Raw genomic sequence first — 16,900 nt, 5'->3', positions numbered from 1 at the left:
CCCAAACATTTCCTTGTGCTTGTATTATGTTGTCATGGTTTAACCCGGCAGGCAGCAGGAAAAGATTACAGGTATTACAAAGATTTTAGTCCCAACCTTCCCCCTCTTGCACTATATACTGAATGTCAGGAGCCCACTTAGCATACATTTTAGGCTTTGATCGACGTAAACCACCTTGAACTTGTTTCTCTGTAATTACTCCATTTTCTCTCAACTTTGTGACATTATATTTAATCATTTGTGAAACTGTCATTTTCCTCAAGGTCACTTTGGTAAGAATAACAGCGCTTAACAATAATGATATGTGCAGTAGAGACAGAACCTATATAAGATCTCAGAGCATCAGACTGCAAATTTATTGAAATGTTCAGGACAGATGCACAACGTATCTTCAATGACTTGCAAATAGTTACAGAGAATCTGTAATGCTACCTTTCACCTGGAATGGTTTTAGGTTACCAACATGAATCCGCTAGTTCTTTTTAACCTATGTTAGTTTTCCTGTGTTTTGGAGTTTGTAAATTAACCTGCTGCTTGGTATCAAACACTTTCTGAACATTCAGATTAACTGCATTTCAGGTTAACTGTGGCGTTCTGATGCTCAGAGAAAGCTAAAGTGCTTCACCAGTTAAGTTAAACCCCATTTACTTCTTCATTTGTTAGCCCCCCGTCACTTATTTCAGTAGCATTACTTAATAGGGATATTTAGGAGGCATCAACTCTCTCTTAGGAATTCCTACAGTCAGTTGATAACTCACATGTGTACATGATGTTAGAAAGCAGACAGCTCTCTGGTGATTGCAATGAGTCCGTAGGTTATGTCATGTACACTTTCTTCCATCATGACTCTGACAAGAGGGAGTTTTTCTTTCGACTTTAATATGACCTTGCTTTTCACACACTAAAAGCCCAGTCCCAAATGGAACAAGCTGCTATACAGACCTGAAAGACCTTTCAGGCCTTACTTGTATGATGTTAGACGACTCTAATACATCAGCGTTTTCCCAAAATTAGGTTTTTTTAAACTAGTTTGGCACATTATTAAAGGGACTTATTTTTTGCATTTGACCATATTTTTTCTTTAACACCAGCAAAATAGGAAGCAGTAGAGATAAGCCCCCCCATGCCAGATTCAAAGTACTGACAAGGATTTCGTAGCAAGACATATCTGCTTCATATAGATAATTTGGAAGTAGTTGCTACTGCCAACAATATCCCTTTCCTAAGTAGCATATTAAACCTGGAATTATTTTTCACTCCTCAGACAAACTTGGGAGAAAGGAGATAAACACTGCAACATAATGTTGGTTGGTTTTTTTTACATATCAGTCTTATTAAGGATCTTTCCATAAGAAGGGCCCATGTGACCCAGGCTTACTTCCTTCAGCCTGTTTGGGTGGACTAACCCAGCCAACAAGAACAAAACTCAGCTCATCAAATAGGCAGAGCAGTGTGTTCTCCTCACATTCTTTTTAGTTCTAATACAAAGTCTGCTGAAATATTTCAAAAGAATCCCTTGGTTTCACTGGGTTTGTATCAATCCTTGGTCTCAAATTTAATCACTCGTCTTTTGCAGTGTGTTTCTCAATTATTAGTAGAAATTAGCAGAGTATAAACAATAGAACACACTGCTCACTTCTGAATAGAACTTCTGTTCAGACTGTACCTGCTTTGCCATTATCAAATTGTCTAAAACTAATCCTGCTTGGCAGGAGTCGTCCTGTGTGCCTAAGGCATCAGTCATGTTTTTAATAAAACAGTATTAAAAAGAATCTGCTTTTAAAAAATAGATTTAGCACACTTTGTGGAATTCCATCACTGGGATCAGCTACTGGGTGGATGGAGGAAGACGCCTCTCAGCTAAATTCCAAAATGAAAAAAAAAATAATTGGATCTGATTTACAACATATACATTTAGCATTTAATTAACTCTACAGCAGAAAGAGAAGGGAAATGACCAACAGAAGAGAAAATACGCAGCTTCTTTCATTGTCTGTGCCAGGGCTAACCATCAAGAGGGACCTGGACAGGCTGGATCGATGGGCCGAGGCCAATGTATGAGGTTCACCAAGGCCAACTGCTGGATCCTGCACTTGGGCCACAACAACCCCAGGCAACGCTGCAGGCTTGGGGCAGAGTGGCTGGAAAGCTGCCCAGAGGAAAAGGACCTGGGGGTGCTGATTGACAGCCAGCTGAACATGAGCCGGCAGTGTGCCCAGGTGGCCAAGAAGGCCAACGGCATCCTGGCCTGTATCAGAAATAGTGTGGCCAGCAGGAGCAGGGAGATGATCGTGCCCCTGTACTGGGCACTGGTGAGGCCGCACCTCGAATCCTGTGTTCAGTTTTGGGCCCCTCACGACAAGAAGGACATGGAGGTGCTGGAGCGTGTCCAGAGGAGGGCAACGAAGCTGGTGAAGGGCCTGGAGCACAAGCCTTATGAGGAGCGGCTGAGGGAACTGGGGTTGTTTAGCCTGGAGAAGAGGAGGTTGAGGGGAGACCTCAACGCGCTCTACAACTCCCTGAAAGGAGGTTGTAGTGAGGTGGGGGTCGGTCTCTTCTCCCAAGTGACTAGCGATAGGACAAGAGGAAATGGCCTCAAGTTGCGCCAGGGGAGGTTTAGACTGGTCATTAGGAAAAATTTCTTTACTGAAAGAGTGGTCGGGCCTTGGAACAGGCTGCCCAGGGAAGCGGTGGAGTCACCATCCCTGGAAGTATTTAAAAGACGTGTAGATGAGGCCCTTAGGGACATGGTTTAGTGGACATGGTGTGTTGGGTTGATGGTTGGACTCGATGATCTTAGAGGTCTTTTCCAACCTGTATGATTCTATGATTCTATGATTAATAAACTTAATCCTCTGTCACCTTCTTTGCAAACTTAGAGCAATGACAGTGAAAGAATCCATGTGATAAATACACGATTTTTCTGGACTAGTCAGTGAAGAATAAGTACCTAATTCAACAGTTCTCACTGAGTGAAGAAGGTTATTGTAAGAACTAGCCTGACAGAGCAGCACCATATTTTGCATGTTGCGCTGCACTATTGGTGACTCACTATCAAGCACTAAATGAAAAGGAAGCCAGTCACATAAAATTTTTATTCCAGCATGCTCTGATGCTCATAAGGCTGCAGTCTGAGTGCTGGCACAAACATCTGGGCTAAAAAAGAAAATTAAAGAACATAATACACAGTTAACTCAGCCCTCAGAGCAGCAATGTGGCATCCTATGACACCGGTATAGCATTTTCAGGAGCCTGCAGTTATGTCAGTCCTTTTATTGATGTGGAGCCAACACACATGGACAGTATCAAAAATAGCTAATGTCTGTCACTAAATATCTATCAGATGCACTCCTTTTTTCTCCATGCTCTACGGGCTACATCAGTGGTTGTAAAGGCTGGAAAGCTCCCTGTCAATGAGAAAAAGTGATTAGAACAGTGGCATCCTGTGATACTTAAAAATGAACTGCAAATCTGTTTATACTATCTGTCTCATTCCCTCTACTGTGTATGTTTGAAAGGACAGTCTTTCATATCATTATTTTGCTTCCCTTAAAGGTACATTTTTAATGTTTTAATGTATGAAGAAACTGACCTGCCAAATTTTTCTTACGGCTTTTTAACACAAGCAGTTTACTAATGTATTGACACAGGTAATAGACCGCATCATACAGAATTTGTAAATCCATGTTGATAACACTGGTATTGTATAAGCATCCCTTGGAGCAATACAACAAGAGTTATTACTTTGAATGAACCTGTCCTTTGGAATGTGAGGCTCTTTTCCAAGATAACTTATTTGCTGCCTTCTACGTGCACTTTTCTGAATTAAAATAATCTTAAATTAAGAGGTTAAACATTTGTAAAGTATTGCCCACATAAGCCCAGTGTCTCTGAAATAAACATGAAGAGTTAAGTCAGTTTGATAGGAAGGAAAACTACACAAAATGTTAAATTAGCACTATGGTTCACCTGTAAAGTTGAAAGAATGATAAGAAAGTAAATCATAGAATAACTATTTCTATTCAGCACAGTCACTCAACAGCACCCATCACTGAAGCAGAACTAAGAAAGGCTAATACCAAAAATCATTTGGTTTCATCTTTCAAGGACAATTAATTATCTTTTATTCAGACTACATTTCAGCCCCCCTGAAACATAACAAAATTCTATACCACTGTTACACAGACTCACATATAGCTGAAGCCTATGTGAGCTCTACATACAATACTGAGGGCAAAATTTGACTCAGATTTTCAGTCATAGCAGTTGTGTCATGAACCTGCATTTATTGCTTACTTCTGGAGCCAAATTAAACAGGGATCCAGAGCCGTATTCACACATATTCAAGAAATTGCAGGAATCTACTTTTTTTTTTCCCCTATAATAAGGCATAATTCATGACTAAGGATTGATTTGTAATCTGTTTTCTCTTAATGTGAACTTCCTTGACTCTCATGTATTTTGTACAGGGCTGGCTCCTGGAACTGTACCAAAGCTGATCTCATCTTTCACTTAGAAATAAACTAGAGTAAAAAGAATAGCTGAAGCACAGTACAAGGAAAGATGAAAAGCAGGGATCACGTGGATCTGGATTTGGAGCTGAACTAAATGTTTCTAGATTGAAAATTCAAATCTTCTCTGTAAGAAAGGTGGAAAAAGTCACCAGCTACAAATTCAGTATCTGGTTCCAGGAATAGGTTCTAGTTCTAACCAGTATTTCATAAAGTTTGCAAGAGAAGGCTGTTCAGATGCCTTGTGTCCAGTAGGAAACCACTGCATGTGCAGAGCAGGGAATATGACCAAGTCACGATCTCACATCACAGTAACTACATTGTCTGAGATTACAGACATGAAGAATCGAGGAACTGGACAGTCCTCTTCTGCTGCTATCTACTTCTGCAACATCTAGCATACGGGGTTCTTTGGAAACTGCACATACAAAGCTGACATTAAGTTCTAGCCAAAAAAATGAGGAGATTTATATAGTGCTGGAAAGAGAGCCAAGATCTGGCAGCACAAGAATACTGTACAGCTAGACACTGCCAATGCTCTCCTTTCCCTTTGTGCAGGTAGCAGCACTTCAGAATACTGCCTGTCTGCACAGGGGCAGATCACCAGTCACCAGAGCATTTGTATGCTCAAGAAAACAACAAACGTTCCTCTGATCTGAGTCCAGCTTCTTCAGTTCTGGCTTTACATTTAGGCAGTGACAGACGGAGAGAGCAGAACATCAATGAAGAATCAGTCAATCAGGTAGGAAGAGGAGGACAACAGCACAGACATTAGAAGGATGTCCTTCAGACACGGCATACTCCCAGCACCAAGTGGGAGGCATGGCAGGTCTGCAACAGCTGTTGCAGGTCTGCACAGTCCAGCAGCTGCTGTTGCTTCTTAGGACTAATAATTTACTTCTTTTTCTTCAGTCTATTCCAGAGCAGGTTTAGTAAGCAGAGATATATATTGCATGTATATCCTGGTAAGTCCCTCTCCAATCTCCTATAACTGGGAGTCGCGTGACTATTTCTGCGCCAAATACTTCCACAAATCAAATAAACATTAGTGTCGATTTGGATTTAAACAAAGTGGGAACACTTCAATTAGGCCATGAGGGCAAGAAGATGCTTCATTCCATAGCAAAGGAAAGGGCCCACAGGATCCACAGTAGCCAGAACTGTGATGAGAGAGTGCCTGCACAATTTTGCATATGCAGAATCCAGTAGTGGCTACAAAACAAAGAGATCCTGGAGTTGCCTCCACACAGATGCCACTGATGTTAACTTAAGCATCACAATCACGGACACCGACCTTGTGAAAAAATTGTCAAAGGACTGCATTTCAAATCAGTCTGAAGCTGACTGCACAATCATGCCACACAGTACAGTTAGGGACTCTCTTCCTGGATCCAATCCCAAAGAGATTCCTGCTGTAATCTCTAGAAGTATGGCATAAAATCAAGTACAACTTGAACAGCTTCTGAATTCACTTTTTGCTCTGCCCACTTTTCTTACATTCATAGATCTTAAGTTATCATTCATTTTTGCGAAACAAAGGCTCAAAGAGATTAGATAAGAAAAAACCAGAGAGTTTTGAAAAGAAATAATTTCTTCCACCTGCAGGCATCATCAGCCATCTGCTACCCTGCTGTTCACTTCCTAGTGCGGGCTTTGCACTTCCTTGCAAAGGTCCTCCATGCCTCTCTCACTTGCTGGTATATACCATTTGCTTCCTCACTTCTCCGTCTTCCTGAAGACATAAAGGTTCATGAGGGGGCACTAAGTGCAGGTGAATAAGGGAAAGAAAAAATACACACAGAGAATTCCCCATGCTTGAGAGAGAGAACAGACTTTTCAGAATGTGTTCAGTGCTCAGCTGCTACAGGCAAGGTGAGCGGAGGCCGCTCAGCATTCTGGCTTGGAGGACGTTATGCTACTGTACAATTTAGTGGGAGGATAGAGTATTCTCTCAGACAGTTATCGGAATCACCTAGGTTAAAGCAGTCTTGCTTACAGTCACCTTTCCATGCTACAGACAGCAGCTTTCCACAGAACGGTTGGGGTTGGAAGTGACCTCTGCAGGTCAGCTTGTTCAAAACCCCTACTCAGGCAGGGTCACCTGGAACAGGTTGCCCAGGACCACATCCAGACAGTTTTTGAATATCCCCAAGGATGGAGATTGCGCCACTTTTTCTCTCTACAGAAAATGGTATTACAGAATTATGAAAAAAACTAATAGCTTTTCTTCTATGTAAGGCAGGGCCAAAACAATGTTTTACAAGCAAATTGCAAGAGCTCAGACAGACATGCAGATACGCAGTAAGTACACTTTTACAGCATCATTTGTCCTTTCACACACAGGCATTCATACAATTCTCTCACACAAACAAAATAAAATGGCTATTATTAATGAATATCCTGATATGCAAACAACTCTGGATACCACAATAAATGAAGTAATTTCTCTTACTTGTCCTTTTACTGCACACATAGGTTCTTTCAGTAATATTTTACAGAACAAAAAGCCTCTTAAAACCAAAGTGTTTATCTCTAAATTTTGCTGTCAGATTAATGACAAATGAAAGTGAATTTTTCCACCACAGTTACTTTATGATAGCAAAATTATCAAACCATGTCGTTTTTACTTGAACACACTTAATTTTGAGTTTTTCATCAGCAAACACATGGTTTTGAACTTCTCCCTAACTACAATAGACACTGAATGATAATTCATTATTTGCTTCTAGGCAAGGCATTGCTTACTGATTGGAAAGCTTTACATAGATATAAGGAAAAGGGACATCTCAGTTAAAAATTCTAACATTCACAGAGTTGCTTCCCCTGTGTATGAGAAAGCACTACTATACCTGCATTTACTTACCCACAATTCCTAATGCAATGTAACCCAGAATGACGACTATGAAGATCACACAGCAAATAATGTCTGTACAGTGCCTAGGGACAGAAAGAAACACTTTTTAAAAATAAGGTGTCTAATATGACCCTTTGAAAACACCGAGTGTCATAGGGTATTTTAACATCTGAATAAGATGTCTGCATCTGCAGATGTTAGTAGAAGTCTTACTCACAAAATCACATTTGAGGTGCAAGGCCCTGCTTTTGCAGCAAGACCGGCAAATAAATGTGTATGCCTTTTGAATTGTGGACAGCAATAAAAACAAATTGAGGAACAAGTTTAAATATTCTTAAAACAAATAATAATACCTTACAACACTGAATCCGTGAGATCACTTATGGTATAAGCTACTACAGGACATCTGTCTCAGCATGTCCCTAAAGCTGAGGTATCAAATATTGCAAACAATGTGGTGAAAGAAAGATTCAGCACAACTTACCTGTATTATAAATGGCTTATGAATGGAAAAATAACAGCGTGAAATCAAAAAAGCCTATATGCAACTACCTCTGATCTCTGCATAAAATTCTGACTCAGCTGCTTGACCTCATTTAATGCAACCAAAATATGCTCTATGAAGAGGACAAAAAAACCTTAACATATTGTGGAGAGCCATACCTTCTTTTACAAACAAGCAATCAAAGAACAGCACTCTCCAGTCCGAAAATGGAGCCAGTGAGTGAACTGTGAGTATTCAATTACATTACTGTCTTCTACTTATTGGTCTGCATATTAAGTTCATGCAGGCAGAGGAGTGGAGATGTGGACCACTAGACTAATTTTTCTTCAGTGTCTGACCTTGATCAGAGAAGTTCCAGGAGTGTAATTAACATAATGAAGTATGACACTCCCAAGCGAGCAGGAGAAGGTCAGTACGCACTTCTGGGGACCATTGACTCCGAGGGCTCCGGCTGGGGTGAGCAGTTCTCTTCTTCACAAGCCAACTTCACAGCCCTTGTTTCTAAAGACGCGTGGAAGCACAACAGTTACCATCTCACAGGCCTTTGCAGGCCTCCCTGCTTAAGAAACATTTGCAGCTAACGGTCTCGCCAGGATTTAATTTACAAAGGAGTGAATTACTCCTTTAAAAGGGTGTGCTGCCTAGAGCCTCCTTACCTGAAGGATTTCAATCGCTGTTGTTCTTTACCGTGTCCTGCTTATCTGACACAGTTTTGGTGAAAAACGGGTTGTATAACCCAAAGGTGTATGAACTGCAACCGCCTCGTGTGGGCAGGGTTCATGTCCGCAGAGCTGTCGGTGCTGCTCCAGGCTGGCCCACAGCTGTAGTAACAAACTGCTGCTGCTCTGACCCGATCCAAATCCTGTTCCGCTTTTCCGTGACAGATGAGTGAGCAATCATCACCCCGGGAAAGCATGCTTCAAGTTAAAGTAAAGGACTGCCTTCATAAAATGAGCGATGCTCATCTCTGCTTGCAAGTCCATGCAAGGAGCCAAGTGGATGCAAGCTGAATCTTGCCAGTAAAAGAAATCTTAGAATCCAAACTCCAACTGCGACACAGTCATTTTTAGCATCTACCATTCTTTCCGTTTTCAATCCATGTTTCCTCTTACAGAGAACCGTTATTCTTTAGCATGAAGGAGATAAAGATGGCAGATCTTTTAAACAGTTGGAGAACTTGAAAAGTGTTTCCAGGTGTGGAAAAGGAATGAAAAATCCTGTACAATTCTCGAGAGAGAGAGAGTTTTAACATCTCACTGAAATAAATTTTTAGTGAGGTGCAGAATTCAAGGTCAGTATGACAGTAATCTAAGAAAGGACAACTGCTTGAAGTAGAAGAAGCGATGCTAAAACAATGCTGCTCATTCTCCCAGCCTCCGTTCAGAAGCAGTTCTGACACCGCTCACGCTGGGCTCTCACCCCATCAGAGCCATTCTTATGAGGTACAATATTTAATTCGAGATGTCTCAGGAGAAATATGGCACCATAAATACTTTAATTACAACTCTCATAGTCTCAAAAACCTCTTCCAGTCCAATTCTCACAGGTCTCATTTTATGATACCTAAATGCAATTAAAGGTTACACCCATTTGTGGTAAAGCTTCCTTTTAAAGCTTTGCAGAGCCACCATGAAAAAGTACCCATAAACATTTTACCAGAATGCAGGATTTTCTGTTCTTTGTAATACACAAACTTCTGTACAGTGCCTAGTAAAACTCACTGTTGCCAAGTATTGCTGTTATATAAATATTTTAAAAATATGTAAGAAGTACATAAATCCTCTTTCGGGTGGCTTCAGAAAATTTTGAAACAGTTCGTACAGACTAATCGTTGTTCATACAAAATAATTGCTTATTTTACTAGATACTACGGGTGAAACCCTGGCTCCATTTAACATTGTTAGCTCATTAACATCATTGTAGCTCACTGTCAGTGAGGTCATAATATTACCTCATAAATACAAGGCTCCACAGGAGAGGAAAAAAAAATGTAAAACATCTTAAATGAATGAATTAAAATAACTCTGTAAAGATACAAGGTTATACTGTGAAGATTCTGGGAGTTTCCAAAGTTGCAGGAGCTGGAACAATGGGAATTGCCTCTTGCTAAACAGGAGATATTGGAAGCCCATGCTTATTACTGAAACCTAATGAGAAATTATCCAGCCATGCTTTGACTGAAAACAGATTTGGTATGAATTTTTTCAAACTAACAAGGCAATCTGTTATGGCAAATCTGCTTTTTTAGTTTGTTTCAGGCTAATGAGGCAGAGCAAAATCACTCAGGAGACTGAACTGTTAAACTGAATCCTAAGGAAGATGGATTAATGGAAATATGATTATGAGAATAGGAACTGAGAACACTGCTTATCATACAGGCTCTATAACCTTTCTCACAGATATCGCTATCATACTTTTATGTAACAACTATATGTAAACATTGAAAGCTTAATGAGAAAAAGCACTTCACATTTCTTATCGTATAGATGACGAAAACATTAAAAATGCTTTTGCTAATAGCCAGTATTGGAAATTTTGATAGTTTTTGGTACTTTTTAGATAAGCAAGTTCTATAATCTAAACCAAAACACAGTGAGTCTATGTATTTGAACACAGGAGTTTCCATAGAGATTAATTGCTGATAAATCCATCAGATTCATCATTTTCAGGTGACGTAATAAAAGACCTTCATTTTGTTAAGTGCACAGTTCAGGTTCCACATCACATTTTACTGCTTACTGCTGTCATTTAGCTTAATTTATGGAACCTGATTTGCTTTCCACTGTCTCTCAGAAACATGCTGGCTTCTTGGCTTCTCATGCTGTGTTACATGTGGCAGTGCACGCAAACAATACTTTGTGCATGTGTAATGGCATCCTAGTGAATAAATGAATGCAAAGATAAAATCATCCACACAGAGTATTAGTGCATAAAAGCCATTTATGCACTGACAGTTCATGCACTTAATCGTTAATGACTGACTAGAATCTCTCTGTTTGGCAGTTTCATGCCCAATCTTTCACAAGTGCCATTTCACTCAAGATGCTGCACTAGCAAGAAACTACGACGTTTATTAGTTAAACAGCACTAGCAGTGTATTAGTACCTACAAATAGTCTTGAGCCCGGCACTGTGCAACCACAGAGCAAAACGAGGCTCAAGATGTTCACAGTGTGAGTTTCACTTTCAACTCTGCTGACACATTAAGGTGACCACTGATGTCCTCACTTCTGAGTTCCTCCTGCCTGCTTGACCAACAGTTTGTGTTTTGAGACTTCCCTAAATCATGTTGTGTCAAGGTGATGTTACACTATGCCATACAATGCCATGAATAGCTCTGAAGACCCCTTTCTTCACTGGGGCTGAACTGAGAAGCAAGATCTGCTGTACAAATGGGTATTTCTATCAGTACAGTGACATTGAGGACATCATCCTGCACAGTTGAATAAATGTGCAAGGTGCCCATAAACTAAATGTTTGCAGAGAAAGCTCCTTTCAAAATTCTCCATGAATTGCCACTTCTACTGTGGAGGCCAAAACTGCACAGAAAAAGATATTTATACAAGTTTTCACCACAAGCTGTTTTCCATCAACTCAAATTCTGCATTTTCTTAATGAGTATGACTGATCTGCACTGACCTGCATGGATTTACTAAGTTGGTATGTCTTAGTTACAGGCACCATGCTTAAGGAAGTATTGTTTAGTTCTGGAAAACTCAAATTTTGATATCTGCAAATGAACAACATCTGTAGACAGTGTCCCAAACCAGAAACATGAAACAAGAACAAGAAAAATGTAGGCTTCCCCACTCGTATTAGCGAGTGCATAGCATGTTATGTTGATATAGACAACAACATGTAATAAAACATATATGGACCAATAAAATATCAGTAGAGAGAAAAAGAATTTTATATTCTACCAACATTTATCTATGGTAGACTCCTAGTGTAGTCTAAGTAACATGTTTAGTAGGCTATTTATTTTAAAAAGCACAAAGGATAATTTAAATGTCGAAATTGTTTATTATTTTAATATCGACCACAGTATCAAGTGATGTGCCACGTAGATATCTATGAGTGACACATTTACATTTGTGAGAAGGCGAAGTTTGTACTGCTAGTTAAGGTCAGGAATTTTTATTAGGTTTTTTCAAACTCTTAAAGAAGATAGCTAAATGGTTATGGAAATTTACTGATACTCAATTTGCGTGAGAACCCATTAACTACATTTTCTAAACACCAAGGAAAAGGTGATCTTTGTCTTAACAAGAACAGTGAATTTCTAGAAAAATGTTGAACAATTAGAGATAGTCCAGGAGGTGGCAGGAGTTTTTAAAACATAACAAGAAAATAAATTTACAATGTGTCTAACCAGCAAGAGGAATATGAGAAAAACCCAAGAAACTACATAGAGGAGAGAGAAAAATAACAAGGGGCAAGGGAAAGAGTTAAGACAAACTCCACGAAATTGGGGATAAGTCATAAGTGTGATTTACTAATTTGATATTTTGCCAAAGCAGTTTAGAAAAATATGCTATGATTGTATTGACTGTATAAATTCCCTTACTGGAATTTAGAGAAAATCTAATTGGAGGAAGACAGTTCATTTTATACCCAAAGTAGTATAATTGCATTAAGGAAAAGGAGAAGCTTGTTTTCCCACCTTTGTGATGGTACCTGACTGATTTATCCACAAACATATTTAAGATATCTTATGATTAAGTTGTGGAAGAAATGCTTTTTTATTCTTAAAGAAGCGTAACACATTCTATCTAAATTCCTTATGAATCCTTAACTTCACAAGCCTTCCCCACAACATTCCCCCCTTCATCTGGCACTGGCATGAAATACTGAGGCCATTCAGCAGAGCCCCCCTCTCATGTGACAAATCTGCCTGAAGTCCAGCATGAGAGACCATTTCAATGCCAGTGGGGGAGAGAGACAGACAGACAGACAGCTTTAGGGTTGTGACACTAGACAAGTATTTGTACACTCAGAAACTGAGAGGTGCCCAACTTAGTTCCTAGGGGTGAACCTCTGGAGGCAGGGAAAGATGGCTTGGAGGAAATTTCTGCCTTTGAGGAATCAGAGATAGCTTAGACTTAAAATACGACGTGCTAGATTTTGTCTCATATGAATTCAGCTAAACTGACCATCAGATCTGGTGTGAGGAAGGTATATATCTCCAGCTCAGATTGACAGGAACACCAGGAGTTTATCTTCCTCAAGAAAGTTATCTACTAAAACTCCTGCTACATCATTTTGAGCTGAGAAATTGCAGAGCTACTGCTTCAGCCTGTAAGCTTACTCACTTGGTGGATACGATATATAAAACCTTACAAGTATTTTCCGGTAATAATGCACATAGATGAACACTTAATAACATCCCTAAACTATCACTTAAATTAACTCCTATACACAGTGCATACAAAGTCTCACTGGCAGTATTATAAAGATACTTCTCAAATTAGGATCAACTCCGTAAACAAGTATTTCCATTTATTTCTAAAATTATTAGCTTTCAGAAAGGAAAAGAAGAAATACATTTTGCGTAGACAAGAACAGTGTGTGTGTTCAAGTGAGAGTACCACAAGGCTGCAGTGTTCTTTTCTGTCATAAATTTTCTGCTGAGAAAGATAAAATTGACAAATAACTTGTGGTTCTCTAATTTATTCTTCTCGCTAAGGATAGTATGCTGGTTTAGAACTTATTCTCTATGTTACACTTACATCTGGAAAAACACTGATGAATTGCCCATGATTTCGCAGATGCTTTCTGAGCAATTTCACTCTACTTGTAAACTACTGAACCTTCTAAGAGGTAAACAGACAAGCTTCCATCTGCAGCACTGACTATTAAGTGAAGTGAAGTCAAGCCAGGTTATTCTGGCAGGAGGCTTTGTAACAAAGTATGTTTCAGAACTACTTTTAGATTAGATACAATCCACTCTTTCAATGCATATTTCCACTGTACACTAATGTTTCTGTGGAGAACAGAGGCAGACAGTCTTGAACGGTGCAGAATGAGAATGGAAAAAACTGAAAGGACTGCAGTATGTAGTCATACCAAAAAAAGACATCATCTTGATAACATCATTTTGGATTTTCATGAGTTGGTTGGTTCAGAGTCAATCAACACAGCCATTGCATTTTAATCCTTTTTAATAAAAAGATGTTTGCATGAAATATACCAAACTCCACACACAACCTCCTTGAAAATGATGGTACTAGCAAAGCCCTATACACATCGCCTTGTTGAACACTCCTTTTACCCACCGTTGTTCAACACTTCAACCACTGGCAACAGCTCTGTTCTATTAAAAAAAAAACAACAGAAGAGTTCAGATAACTGAATTTCCTTGCAAAGGATCCATCTGACAAAAAATTGTCTTTAATAGACATTAATACACCATTATTAAGACTTGGCTTTCTGTTTCTCAGTTTTTCAGGCTTTTAGTGGTTTGGGGGATAGCTTGGTGTTCAACAACTTCAAAACATCATTTCTACTCTACAGCACCTCCAAAAATGCATCAGCTTCAGCAGTCACGATGATGGGATGCGACATTTTCCAGCTGTCTCTGCACGTTTCAATGCAGATATGTACAACATGCAGCCTATCTCCCTAGAAACCCATCCTCTCCATTCTTCAAAAATGAAGACAAACTTTTTCCGTGACCAATGAAAACTGATAAAGAAATCAAGAGCAGGACAAATAATTTTATCAGCAGAAAGCAAAGACAGGTGTTTCCCCACCCACACTGTACACAAAGTTATGCCAGTTATGGCAAGGTGTACAAACAGCTCTGTCCCCACCCACATATTCATTACCAGCACTCATTTGTCTGGTCAAAAATGTATGCTTTCAGCTTTCTAGTATCTCTTCTCCTACAGAAAAGTGGGAAGCCCCAAAGTCAGAAACAAATGGAAGACGCCCATTTTACTCCTGTTGAACTCTTTGGAATATCTTCTGAGAAGGCATTTTGTTCATAGGAACTAGATAGTCTTTATTTGCTTGAAAGACCATGGTTTCTTAATCATTTAATCCTAGTAATTGGAAAAATGAATTTTAAAAACACCAGTTCATTCGTTGTCTTTAAATAAATTTAATAATAATCTTAAACTACTTCAAGGGCATGTCTGTAGTGTACTGCACAGTGCTGCGCTGATGACCCCAAAAGGTCAGGCAAGTCATTTGGGTATCTTGCAGAAATGGTAGGTTGCATCTAAATCCAAGTGCACCTCATTGCAAAGTATGCTCAATAAGCATCACTGCAGCTATCACTGCCTTATGGTCTACTGTACAAAGAAGTCATACCCTTAATGTTTAGGGAACTGATCTTTTTTATACTGTTTCCAACAACACCATCTCATCAAAGCATTATAAAATGCATTGAACGTATGTGGTATAGTAGTGTTGCATTGTATTCATTTGGCTGTGTCTATAAGAAGCTGCTGTGGAACGTACAATTAGAATAGCACATATATATACACCTGGAACTGCAGAAGCTGTCACAGCAACTACACAGATGTAACAACAAGCCACAGTGCAAAACTGTTAGTTTTTACTAACTGTATCATGCAGTAACAGTAAAAACAAGAGAAGTCCTCCTGGCATACCACCACCAGAGTTTCACCACTCCTCCTGCACATGAGGGAAAGGCGCAGTTACAGACTGCTCAAAAATACCATTAAATTGCAGTCTTTTAGGATCCAACTCTGCAGTCCATAGCGCCATAGGTAGTCTCACTCACTTCAGACACACTCTTCACGCATGTAAAAACTTTCACTCAAGTAAGGGTTTCAGGGCTGAGTCACGCCAGCAGCCAGCCACATCACTGACGGTACTTTATTGCCGTCACTGTCCAAGCACTACCTATGTTCTGCCAGGGATTTACCCTGCTGGCCAGCCACAGTACAAATGTAGTGGTGCACACCCAGGCCATACTCTGGGGAGAACTAAGTAAATCCCTTGATGAGGCGACTGCGGGAGCAGGAAAACTAGCTGCGAACTGAAGAATAGTGCGCCAGGGTTCCAGTCCTGTGCTGTATGGAAACACGACAGACTGCATCGCATGGCCGTGGCATCCCAGAACATAACACCACCTCAAATGGTCCTACTTACATCAGCACAAGGTAAGACAGCAGGTACTAGACGATATGAGGCATACAGAACTGGCATTCAAATTAACAGAACTTAAGAGCACACAGTTAAGTATTCCCCAGTAATCATATATCCTCAAGGGTGGTAAGGATTGTCTTCTGGATTTAAAAGAATTGCAGAATCAAATTCACAAGTTTTGTTAACAAAATTTTTTATCCCCTGTTCACTGCAAAACCAAAAGAATTAAACAGAATGAGTTAAGATATTTACCTGTTATGAATAGGTCCTCTGAACTTTGGGTCAAATTTCCTTGGTTCACCTGCATTTAAAATAAAACAGTATAAAAATATGTCCTTATTTAAAAGAAAGTCTATGGAGAGGGGTTGTTAACAGCAATCTTTGAAGAACATCTTCCATCTATTCCTATTTAATCAGTTCTGTTAAAATCATTTCATGGAGGCAATATCAGTAATTCACCAATTACCTAGTTTTTGTAGATGAGATCAAAGCTTTTTTCTTCTAGCTTAAAACTTCGAGGGCTCACATTTACCCCACGATAAATTACCTTTAATGTACATCCTATCACTACACCTATGCACAGTGTTCACAGTAGAAAGTTGCTGATATTTGAAAGACAAGGATTACGTCTCACAGTCACATGCTAAGTGTGTTTGACAGCAGGTGAGTGAACCTGCCTCTCTGGAGCTACAGGCTAAGCCCTTCTGATTTTTCTCTAAAAGAACAGTTTGGAGTCATGTCTGTACTTAATGTTATACTTACAGTCTTGCGGAGTTATCCTTACTTCTGACTGCTTTGGTTAAAGGCCTTTATAGACATAGAGTTGCAGGTTTGCCCTTTTTGCATTGGGCTTATCGGATGACAAAGCATGGCTGGAGACTGCAGAAATTCAGTGCTGACCTTGCTCTACACT

At 39.7% G+C, this 16,900-nt stretch overlaps 1 protein-coding gene across 1 annotated transcript in view; it reads right to left on the bottom strand.

Moving 5' to 3' along the window:
• SLC44A5 (solute carrier family 44 member 5) overlaps nt 1-16,900 on the bottom strand; it is a 102,339-nt gene that overhangs the window by 35,561 nt on the left and 49,878 nt on the right. Inside the window, exons 2-3 of the mRNA XM_075156989.1 lie at nt 16,240-16,288; nt 7,375-7,448 (exon numbers count right to left, since the gene is read on the bottom strand). Coding sequence (XP_075013090.1) covers nt 7,375-7,448; nt 16,240-16,288 — 123 coding nt within the window. The remainder of the gene's footprint in view (nt 1-7,374; nt 7,449-16,239; nt 16,289-16,900) is intronic.

Source organism: Calonectris borealis, chromosome 8 (assembly GCF_964195595.1).
Source record: "Calonectris borealis chromosome 8, bCalBor7.hap1.2, whole genome shotgun sequence".
NCBI lineage: Eukaryota > Metazoa > Chordata > Aves > Procellariiformes > Procellariidae > Calonectris > Calonectris borealis.
Note: the sequence above shows the minus strand (reverse complement) of the source record. Positions and strands in the feature narration are given on the sequence as shown.